The 12,032-nt window shown below is 39.4% G+C and overlaps 1 protein-coding gene across 1 annotated transcript; it reads right to left on the reverse strand.

The window, feature by feature from the left end:
* Positions 1-189: 189 nt before the first annotated feature.
* CSTA (cystatin A) lies at positions 190-11,369 on the reverse strand. The gene is made up of 3 exons (XM_027585946.1): positions 11,111-11,369; positions 3,498-3,599; positions 190-439 (listed from the first exon to the last, which is right to left on the reverse strand). Exons 1-3 carry the CDS (start codon positions 11,174-11,176, stop codon positions 311-313), a joined length of 297 nt encoding a protein of 98 aa, XP_027441747.1. The 5' UTR covers positions 11,177-11,369; the 3' UTR covers positions 190-310.
* Between the last annotated feature and the right edge of the window lie 663 nt (positions 11,370-12,032).

Genomic DNA, 12,032 nt, shown 5'->3' on the forward strand with positions numbered 1-12,032 from the left:
ATGATCTAGCCTGCCTATGGTGGGAATGGTGGTGGTGGTGGTGGTGGTCTTATCCTTTAGCAAGCTGCATTGGGCCTAATTTCTATAAGATTTTCAATTGACATCAAATTGTATGGAATTTTTACTCTAAAGCAATAACATTGACTTTGAGAAAGAAAAGGTAAATACTATTTAATTCAATAAAAGAGAAATAGTTGAAGAAATAAATTTATTTGAAAAGGAATGCTTGTTTATTGATAGTTACATTTATTAGCAGGGAACATTAGTCAGTAGCCAGTGGAAAATATCAGACCACTTTTGGAACATGCTGCTAAAAGCCTGTGATCTCATCGTCCTTGCTTTTGTCAGTCTGGTAACCAGTAAGTGTCAAAGTTGGATTTTGTTGAGGAAGGCCTTTGAATACTTTCATGTGAATATAACTATTATCACCTACTCGCACCTAAAAGATAAAAAAAGAAAAAAAAGGAAAAGGAAATTCATTCAGATGGATCTATGTCAAGTGAAAGATCTACAGACTTAAAGACTCGCCGAAATAAGCTTTTCAGGAACAGTATTTCTAGATCAGCATTCTTAGACCCTTGATTTTCATAAGTCTACCACGTTATTTTATGAGAAAGGGCAGGCTAAAGGCATGGCAAGAGGCATAAGCCCTTCATTTTATTTTATTTTATTTTATTTTATTTTATTTTATTTTATTTTATTTTATTTTAAATTTCTCTACTGCTTGGGCACAAATGAAAGTACATTTCATTTTCAAAGATGCACAAAGCAAGAAAACAAGTGACAGTCTCTTTATTGATTCTGTTTTTTGACTTCCAAATTGGGATACTTTATTTGCCACATGGTTTGAGAAGGGAGGAGAAAATCAGAATTATCCTAGAGAATTTGGGAGGTGTGGTTCCCATATCTATATTAGAACCTACATTATAAATGCCCACTGATAGGACTGAGCAGACACCAGGGGATGGACAGTCTAGGGTCCCTTTAAAGTAAAGGGATCTTGCTGGGATGTCATTGGTATGAAAATTGAAATGGTAGTTTGAGCATGAATCTGGGACCTAGAATATCATGGTGAGAATTTCTACTTTTGTTTTTGGTTAGGACAATAAAAGTTTTGTCTTAGAATAATATTTTTTATGTTCTGATGTCCCTTCCTAATTAACAAATACCATTTATCAAATGTTTACTATGATTCAGAGGCTATGATATAGAATATTTTATGTACTTCTTACTATAGGCCTGAACAAAGGTAGAACAATGGCAGTTTTATAGATGCAGAAGCAGATTAGGAGAGATTAAGTAATTTTCCATAAATTTCTTAGCTAATAAGTGACAGAGTCAAAACCTAAATCTAGACTCCAACATTTATGTTCTTTTCACTCTACAGTATAACTATTATTTTTTTTCATGTAGGTTCCACACCCAGCATGGAACCCAGTGTGGGGCCTGAACTCACAACCCTAAGATCAAGACCTGAGCTGAGATCAAGAGTTGGATGCTCAACCAGCTGAGCCACCCAGATTTGCCTACAGTTTAACCTTTTAAAAGCATTTATTCTGTGTTTGGAACAAGACGTCAGCCTTTGCATATATTATTAGAAGCAGCACAGCCAGTAGTTAAGCATCAGACCACCTGGGTTCAAACCCTGGCTCTGCTCCTATAACTGAATGACCTTTGTTAGTTACTCCATCTCCCTGGGCCTCCATTTTCTCATCAGTCACACGAGGGAAATGATCATACTTATCTCATAGATTTGTTGAGAGGATTAAAAGAGAAAACACACGCTCAGCTCTTAGAACAGAGCCTGGCACATTGTAAGTGCTTAGTGAATTTCTAGCTCATTTACTCACACAACACCTGGCAAAGTAGGTTTTTATCTGCATTGTGCAGATAAAGACACTGAGGCTCAGAGAGGATGAGGGGCTGTGATCACACAGGCACTGACTAATGGAACAAGTTGAACAAGGGTTCAAACCCAGAACTGTCTGACACCAAAGCCTGCACCCCATCTATTCCACCATCTGGCTTTTGATAGATCCTTGAAAAAGAACACAGAAGGTCACATCAACAGAAAGACCTTAAATGTAGAGAGCAGTTCAGAGCAGAGATCAACAACTAGACAGCCAGGAAGTAATGAGGGAATTGGGGTTAGGAGTTGTAATCCCGTAGGAGAAATTTGACCAGGCAGGTGGTCTTAAGGGATGAAATTTTCAAGTTTTCTGATGAGCTTTTTAAGAAATACATGGGCTGGTTAATATATGAAATTTATGAACTTGGACTAATTGTAAATTATTAAAACAATGATCCCAGTTTTGATGGAATGTTTCTTGTCTTTGAACAAAATCATTTTTAACTGGAAAAAAGTTATTTTTCAGCTGTGAAGAAAGTAGACTGAGAAAGGAAGAAACAATGTCATTGCTTTCTGAGGATGAGGTGGCGTCTCATTCATGTGGGCCACCTCAGGACCTGGCATATACTAGGAGCTCAAATTTGATAGGACTGGGCTGATTCATTTACATGACCCAGTGTTGTAATTTTCCTATGCTGAGCTGGTTAGGACCTGTTATTTTATTTTTTTGCTGAAAACATTTTTTAAACATTTTATATCTTAAGTAGTTAATTGTTAAAGAGAAAGAAGCCAGACTATGCCTTGGTCAAATGGTTTTGTAAAGATCCAAGTACATATATTTGAATGTCTGTTATTATTATTTATTAAATCAGAATTACCATCTCAATACAAAAGGATGAAGATGGTTCTCAAATATCTATGGTTGATTTGTTGAATTGGTTCCGTCTCAACTTTGCAAACATTTTCTTCAATCAGAACTGGATAGTGCATCATTTAATTCATTGATATAGCTATAAAATTAAAATTATTTTAAATGCTCCACTGTTTTAAACTACACCTATAGTGTCACAAATTGAATCTACTTACTTGAATTGCAAAAATTATTTAAATTTTATTAATCAAAATGCTGTGTAAAGGGCAAAAGTAGCTTCAATTATTTTCCCACCTTAAACTACTTTAAGTCATTTCTAAAATCCATTTAATTTAGACACATAGAATCACAAAGCTTTGAGTGGAATAAGCTTCAAGATAGCATCTGGTCCAGCTCCAAGCCTTCAGGCAATTGAGATATTCTCTCACTTCACACAAAAAGCGCCATGGCCACAAACTGAGCATGCTTGGAACCATTAGGAAATCTCTTTCTATACAATTTCTGAAAATTGTAATTTGTAAATTGTAATTGTAATTTGGAAGGAGTCAATATAGGAAACCTTTCTAAATTCACAGGAAACAGATGGTATAAATATATCATCATCTGCCAAATTTGAGACTCTACCACTTGGGAAATTTCATGCTAGGGAAGCATCTTCATTTAGGACAACCGGAAGGGACAAAATATATGGTAAGGGTGCAGGGAACATCACATAAAGTGGGAAATGCAGTATCTCTTAGTGCCAAGGTGAACCCAACAAGGATGTTGAACTCTAACCTTAATGTAGTAATTTATTCCAGCAACCACTTGAGTTTTATACTCTACGGCTTCAAACTCTTGGTAACTCTCATTTGTTTTTTCTTCAAGCTGAGGTTTAACCTTAAGAAGAGAAAAGAGGAAATAACATTATTAAAGCTATAATGGACTCCGTTTATGTGATTTACAAGTCTGGGAACCTTGTGCTTCTAAAGATGCTCAAACATGATAATGAGAGCTATTTTCAGTATTTCAAGGAAAAGAAAAGATCTACCTTTAATAAGATTACATGGGCTAACTAAAACGTTAAATTTTGTTGCTTTAGGCTGAATTTGCATCAACTCAGTGTGGTAATATGACAATATGGTAATGTTTTCACTAGTAAAACTCTGATATATATGTCTGATTAATAAAAATAGAGCAATAATTACTATTTCACTTAAATTTTTTTTTATTTTGAAGTAATTTCAGACTCAACGTTGCAAAAATAGTATAGTATATCTCAAGATCCTTGATTTAATCACATGTGCAATTTCCTTTGCCATGTAAGATAGCACATTTACAGGATTCAGGGATGAGGATATTGGCCACCATTCTGTCTACTACAGAGAGATTATAAGCTTTGGTGCCAGCATGCCTGAACCCGACCTGACAAGGGAATGGAGAGTCTCAAATTCAATATGTGAACTTTTACTGGATCTACCAGTTTTCGATATCGGTCCTTCATTCCTGCCCTCAGCTGAGCCTGATATTTCTAGTTTCCACTGTGTTCTCTCTGACTCACTTTCCGTTAAGAGTAAATCTCCAGAATTCTGCTAGCTTGGAAGATAGTGAAAGGGAAAGATCTGGGGGTGGCCAAACTACTCCTCAAACAGATCCACTATCAGTTCTCCTGGCATTAGCCCCATGCCTCACTCTCATCTTCCTACGTTTCTGGCATTGCTAGTGCTTGAGCCATTTTGGAATTCTGCACCGTGAATCCGCTTGCTGCTGGCTCATCACTCCCCTCTATGGTTGGGCTCCATCTAAGTGGCCCAGTCATTTTCCATTGTTTATCTGTTTTCCATTTTCCAAGGTTTGGTCAGTATTTCTGAGGTGGTGTTTGCCTATCTCCTGTTGTCCTTCTATGTGTGGTTTTGTGCCCTTTCCCTCCTAATCTTTTCCTATCATTTAGAGGGAAAAGAAAATAGATGTGTATGTTCGATACGCCTTGTTTATTGGGAAGTTGCCTCCCTTCCCTTCACTAAAGCATTTTACGTGTTTCATGCAGGCATCCCACGCATCTAGGTTCTCCCACGGCCATTCAGTCCTTCCCATCAGTGCGCAGGCGTATTGAATCCTTTTCTATTGGCCCCTTGGTTTGAGTACCCGAACTGGTTTTCAAAGATGTAAACATTTTGCAACTCTGAGTTCTCAGACCACTTTTGAGGGTACAACACCTCATGGACCAGCACCTATTTCTCCTGTGACTTTCAGAATAGATGGGAAGAATGTGCTATTGCTTTCTTGAGATGGAAAATGAAGCTCCAAAGTGGAAAAAGGAAGAAGACAAATCATAAGGGGAAAACAAACAAACAAAAAAACAAAAACAAAAACAGAAATGGGAAGAGGTGGGGTGCAGGAAAGAGGGGAAAAAGGTAGACAGGAGTGCAGAGAGAAGTCAAGTAAGGAGAGGAGTTATGTCCTATCACCTCCCCTGTCTAACCTTTCTGAGCCAACGCTGGGTACCAGTCAATTTAGGAGCTGAGTTGGAAAGGGTTAATCTCTAAACCCAAAATTATCTGTTTAAACCTCATTTTACAAATGGGGGACCTGAGGAAAACATGACTACTTAATGCTGAAAAATTATTAATTACAGTTATTTAAGGTTTTCAATCCCTTGCCTGATAGTTTAAATATCTGATTTATCTGTTGCAGTGATCTGTATTCCTTCTGGTCTCCAGTTTTTGGTCGTGTTTTTTGTTTGTTTGTTTGTTTTACCACACATCAGAACATTTTATTTCTATTTGCCCTAAAAAATAGATCAAAATCTGTAACCTTTCCACTGCATCTGTGAAATCTACAAGTCCAGAATTTTCCACAAGAGAGCAGATTTCCAATGTCCTGGTTTGTTTTGGTGGGTGCACTGGCGCCTGTCAGACTGTGTGCCATGATTTCAGGTTCACTGTACTTATAACCTGTAGCATTGCTCTCTCTTGCCAGTAGAACAGACTGGTATTCTTCTAATGTTGGATGTTATGAACCTGGAGTGATGAGGTCTAAGCGGAGAAGCAGGAAAGGGGGCAGAATAGGAAGGAACTGGTCAGTGAAACCTTAATTTTCAGAAGGCAGCTTGGTGCTGAAAGACCGCCCAGGGATGGGTGCTGGGAGGGTGGAGGCCAGCTGGGAGTGGTGGTCTGGGACCTGGTGGTACATAGACAGACCTTGAGCTGAACACAGTTGGTGTTCACCTTCCCCAGCCTTCCATGCATGGTGGTGGCTGAGATGCTGGAAGAAACTGTAAGGGTTTGTTACTTGGGCCCCAGGCAGGGGAAGGATGCTTTCAGGGAGGAGCAGCTGGTAAAATACAATTACCCTAGAGCTGTTCAAGATATTTTTATTGTTGCAGAGCATGAATCTAGGTGAGTTGTTATTAGTTCTCTGGGATCTGAGGATTTGAGCCACACTGCACCCAACACCAAGGCATTTTCCCTATCTATAATCATTCTGCAGAAACATTGGACTATGTATAATTTAAAGAAGAATGGATAGAAAGGTGATAGTGGCAACATAGGTAGGCCATATTTTGGGATGTTTTACAGAGTAAGGAAGGAGAGTGTGGGTATGGCATGAAAGTATAGTAGGACTGATGAGAAGTGACTCATAGACATTTGTCATCTGACTACGTATTTGAGGGAAGGGGCAAGTATGGGGCAAGGCACCTGGTATGCAAGAAATGATAGCACCCCACATAAGAGAGGAAGGGCAGAGTCTTAGACCGGAGGGAAAAATGAGATCCAGCAAGGGATAAGGAAATTGGGAGTGTTCTTGTACCAGATGACCGCAATCTTTTAAGAGAAGGAACTGAGACACCAGCTGGAGGGGCCATGGGGACGGGAGGGATTGAGAAACCAAGGGGAGAGAAGGCAAAGGTCCACCTCTCTGGGGTTTCTAGAAAAGGGCCAACAGGATGTCACTGAAAGAATGTTTCGGCAGCCCTAGGGTCCTGTTGTGGTTGTTTGCTGGCACGCATTCATAGACTGGTACTGTTTCTGTGGTTCTGCAACTTCCTTGAGCAAAGTTCTCTGAACCTGGAGCAGAAGCTGAAGAGGAAGTGGTGACAATGGGAGGGATCTCTAATTGAGGATTGGAATGCCAGAATTTCATGAGGTCCACAGAAATCAGGGGTGGAAGTGTGCATGAAGCCACCCATCATGGGTCCAGTCTGGATGAGCACTCAAGTGGGCCTAGGCATGTTCTGATGATGAAGATCGGAGGGTGAGGGCCTGAAAGATTGTGGTGTGGCTGAAGAGCAGGTTCTCTGGGTGTGGGGCAGTGGGAGAGGTGATTGATGAGGAGGCTGTGGTCAGAGAGGAGAACACAAATGTGTGGGTGAGTGACAGCTATGACATGCTAAGCTCTGGGGTGTGGTGTCCATAATGGTATGCAGAGGGGGTGTTTGTATGGTGTTATGGTCTGTGGATTCCAGGAATGGCATTTAGCAATTAGGTTTGACTTAGGGGTGTGTGTGAGTGTGTGTGTGTGCACGCGCATGTGTGTGTGTTGTGTGTATCTACCTGTGCATGCGTAATAATAGCCCTCATTTCTGAAAATAATTATTGAAATGACAGTTCTTTCCTGCACATAAACATACTCTGGAATTACCATCCCAATTCTCAGGCCAAGTATAGCTCTTTATTTCTTGAATGTATCTCCTATCTATTTTGTAAATTTCTCTAAAGGCAAGAACCATCTTTGTGTCCCTTCTGTCCCTATAGCAATTCACACAGTACTGTGTACATAATGTTTTCTGAATGAAGAAACCAGGGTTGTTTTTCTTCATGACACCTTGTCTTCTCACAAAGGAAAGCGGATAGAAGAGGATAGCAGAGACCCTCAAGTAATACAGAGACTCCTGGGGAAAGGGATTTCTTTCATGTGTACTCAGGACCCAAGTACCATTTGCATCCTTTAGTGATACATGATACACACCTACCATTCAGTCTCCGTTATCTTCAGAATGGGGACACTCTTTTCTCCTGCCTTCAGAAATGTTCAAGTCTCCTCAAACCCAAGCTCTTTGATTTTCTTCTCTTTCTGACCTCATCCAACATCCCTCTTTCATTTTTTTTAAAGTTTATTTATTTATTTATGTATTTATGTATTTATGTATTTATTTATCAGAGAGAGAGAGAGAGAGAGCACAAGCAGGGGAGTGGTAGGCAGAGGCAGAGGGAGAAGCAGGCTTCCCGCTGAGCAGGGAGCCCGATGTAGGACTCGATCCCAGGACTCTGGGCTCATGACCCAAGCCGAAGGCAGACACTTAACCTACTGAGCCACCCAGGCTTCTCTCCCTCTTTCATTTCAAATGCCTTGAACCTGCAGTTCTCATTTTTTCTTTGATGCTTTCCCCTCTCTATGAGATGGCCTTCCCTTCTTTCCCAAATGGAGTTCTTCCTTCAGCTGGCATTTCACTAAGAAGCTCTCTATTAAGGACAAGGAAAGCTGATAAACCTCAGCTCCTCTAAGAATACCTGCATTTTAGCAGGTGATTAAAAAAAAATTAGAATACATTAAAGAATCAAAGGGATAAAATTACAAGGTAAATGACAGGTAGTGGTGGTCTTCCTTGGGACCACCTCAGATCATACTAAGTGTATGACTACGAACACTTACCCATTTACCTGACTCTGACTGGGCACCTAACTAATTCTATAATCTTGGAGAAGGTGTTGATTACATTTCTTCACCTACAGGTGGTTTTGGTAATACCTGCCTCTTGGGGTTGTTTGTAGGGAGATAAATTTTATCATTGATGGGAAAGTGCTTCTGAAACTGACCATTCTTTCGCCTTCTAATACTTAATTGGGAATTGTCCCCTAAGGTTCTCCTGGGAGAGGGGAACCAAATGATAACTGGGAGCTTAATACCTGTGAAGCTGAACTACTTACACAGTAATTATTCACTTGAAAGTTAGGAGCTTTGATGGGCAAACTCTAATGTCCTTCCTGGTCCCAAACCTATGATAAAAAAAATGTTCCTAATTGGAGATTGTTTTATTATGTTCCAGTTATCTTGACTTCTCTAAATGGACTCTAAACCCCTTGAAGGCAGGGGCCATGTCTTAAAGTCCTTATGTATCTTCTATAACATTTAACACAATGCTGGACACCTAAGAGATAGTCAAGAAATGATTCATTGATATTCATTTCTCAAACTGATTGAAATCTGAGGCTGGCTGCTCACACAGAGAAGGCAATTTGCCATACCATGTATTTCCCTCAACCCACATGCTTCTCCATGTTCCTGCCACTGTATAGAGGAAAAGGCAGGTGGTCAAAAATCTGAAGATAGGCTAGCTTCTTAACTAGGCAAATATTAACTTCTTTGAATCTCAGTTTGAAATCTCATCTGAGATATGGACATGATGATTTCCTTCCCTGCACCAGGGGTTATGAAGACCAACTGCAATGCACCTTTCTGGAGTGATGTAGCTATTGTTAATCCCTCTCTCTCATTCTACCTCCTTGACAGGTTTGGAGCCTGAGATGAGCAACAAGAAACACACTTTCAAATTAATTTCATAATTTAAGATGTGGTTCACAGATGGTTGTTTTTAACAATGCAAGGCCTTCTTATAGGTTCTTAGTAAAAAAAATTATTCTTGCTAACCAAGATAGGCTTTTTAAAAATCATTAAAATTTTCTGCACACTCTCTGTATAGAATCTTTGTTATTCCCCATCTCCCTTAGAGCTCTGGTTCCTGGAGAATCTCAGGGGGATTTTCCAGGATCATGGGTAATTTCAGGCAAAAATTTGAAGCAAATAACTGTGATGCCTCACATATGCATATTTCTTTCTTGTTTTCAAGTCACTCTTATGCACATCACCTTGTGTAGTCCTTACAGCTCTGATATCAACAGAGCAAGAGGTGTGAGCTTCATCTCACAAACAGAATTGAGAACTTTTTTTCAGTGCTCTGCTTTTATTTTTTATTTAATTTTTAACAAGATTTATCTATTTATTTTAGGGAGGGAGAGCAGTGGGAGGGGCAGAGGGAGAAGGAGAGAGTCTTAAGCAGACTCTGTGCTGAGCGCGGAGGCTGACGCAGGGCTCAATCTCAGAATCCTGAGATCATGACCTGAGCTGAAACCAAGAGTCAGAGGCTCAACTGACTGTACCACCCAGGTGCCCCCAGTGCTCTGCTTTTAGAAAGCCCATCTCCCATAGGCCTCTTGGATTTATGTATCTCCAGATCTGCCGGCCAGTGATGTCATGGACAGCAGCATGGGCATCACCTGGGAGCTGGCTAGAAAGGCAGGCTCTCAGGCCATATCTACTGAGTCAGAATCTGCATTTTAACAAGACCCCTAGGTAATGTATGCATACATTGAAGTTTGTGAATACTGACCCCCGTACATTGAAATTTGAGAATACTGACCTCAAATAAAGGTATTAATGACTTAACATTACCCTTTGCAAGAAAGAAAAGCTCCAAAGTATCTATTTTTTAAAAGAACTCTTGAAAAGGAAACATTTATCCCCAAAGAATGAGTGATAGAATTCCAGACATCGCATCTCTAGAGAGCATTCCAGAGCCCTAACATGGAAATCCTATCTCTTTCACTTACGCAAGAGGCCAGTCTTGTTTGCCAGTGTCATAGAAGGAAGTCTCAGAGAGAAAAAAAACAAGGAATGATACAAGAAAATAGGGCAACAATTTACAAACCTAAAATGGTAATTTATATATATTTTCTTTCATAAAATATGCAGTATAATAAAATTTTATCATATAGGTGATAGCTAATCAAACAACACTTAGAAAAATGTATCAACTTGCTATAAACGTTGAGTTCTGTTTTCACCATAATCAGTTTCAGAATCACCACAGACAATGTCACTCCCCTTCCCTAATAGTTTAATCATCTTCTATATACAAAGAGACTAAAATTTTTTCTATTTAGTCAAATTGGCAGGAAGTTTGTAAGTGGATTGTCTTTGCAATATTGTTCTTCATTTAACCCATTTAAAACAATTTCCACACAGAGTGCATGAAGTTTAGTTTGTCAAATTGTTAACAACCTCAGACTTTAATTACATGTTGGCTCTGTTTGGTAAGATTAGAATCTTCATCAGAAACTGAATTAGTAATCCTAGAATCATACATTGTAAGCCTATAAAGATGACCCAATATAAATTCTTTTATAAAGGGGGAAACTGAGGCTCAGAGAAGGTGTGTTACTTGTTCAAGACCACCCTCATAGTTCAGATTATTAGAGGTTTCAACTGAAAAGTTTTTAGTTGTAAGGAAGCCTGAACAAAACCACACATTTCCCAATGTTCTTCTGGTTTTCATGTTCACCCACACACTTAACACAGCCCACCTAGGAACCAAGATTTTGTATCAATCCTTTTCATGAGATACACCAACTCACCTCCTTAGCAATCTCCTGGATTTCTGGAGTGGCAGGTTTGGCTTCAGTTAAGCCTCCAGGTATCATTTTGGCTAATTGCTTCTTTGCTAGGCAGGATGCTGGAACTGAACTGATCAAGGAAGCGTGGAGACTCTGGTTTTTAAAGAGGGTGTTGCTCAACAAGCTCCGCCTCCAGAAGGTTTTCTTTTTCACAAAGAGCAAAAAGGCACAGGGAAAATGAATATGTCTTGAAGTAAGCCATGCTGCTTCCTCAACAGAGTATGCCAGTAGCAATTTGGGAGAATGAGGGCTGAGGATGAACAAATGGGTGTGCCCAGCGAGTCAACTACGTCATCACAGGGAGTCAGACTTCCCTGCATTCTCTTGGACAGTGATTCCATCCTGGTGCATCTGAGGAATGAAATCTGGAGCCACGACCAGAGTTTCCCACCGTTTTAAACCTCTAATACTAAATTTTATATTTTAAAGGTATATTTATTAATAATGTCAAGGCTGATTGTTTAGAATTTACTTGACTGTATAAAGAAAGTAAAAGTGTCTGTCTGGAGAACCTTGGCTGGATATTTGTATTTTACTGTTTGTTTGCTTGCTTTTACATTTCTAGAACTGTAGAAAAATACAAAGAGTAAAAGAACAAGCACCTATATTCCTATCACCCAGATTTAAAACTTTTAACATTTTATCTTACCTACTTTCCCTTTTTTCTTTCCTTTCCTTTTCTTTTTTTTTGGTAGTTGTTTTTAAGAAATACAATATTACCACCCTCCCATTCCCACCCCCCACCCCCCAACTTTGCCCTCCACAGAGGTAAACTACACTGTGAGTTTGGTATCCTTCTAGCCCATTTTATACATTTACTTAGTGTGTTTTTTAAAAATTTACTTAAGTTGTATGCTAAATATATACTCTATATATGCTTTTT

Source organism: Zalophus californianus, chromosome 1 (assembly GCF_009762305.2).
Source record: "Zalophus californianus isolate mZalCal1 chromosome 1, mZalCal1.pri.v2, whole genome shotgun sequence".
Lineage (NCBI taxonomy): Eukaryota > Metazoa > Chordata > Mammalia > Carnivora > Otariidae > Zalophus > Zalophus californianus.

Excerpts from the sequence above, each read along its gene's own strand:
- CSTA (XM_027585946.1), bottom strand. The coding sequence starts at position 11,176 with ATGATACCTGGAGGCTTAACTGAAGCCAAACCTGCCACTCCAGAAATC. Across the intron at positions 3,600-11,110 it reads TCCAGGAGATTGCTAAGGAG|GTTAAACCTCAGCTTGAAGA; the intron begins GTGAGTTGGTGT and ends TCTCTTCTTAAG. Across the intron at positions 440-3,497 it reads GAATAAATTACTACATTAAG|GTGCGAGTAGGTGATAATAG; the intron begins GTTAGAGTTCAA and ends TTTATCTTTTAG.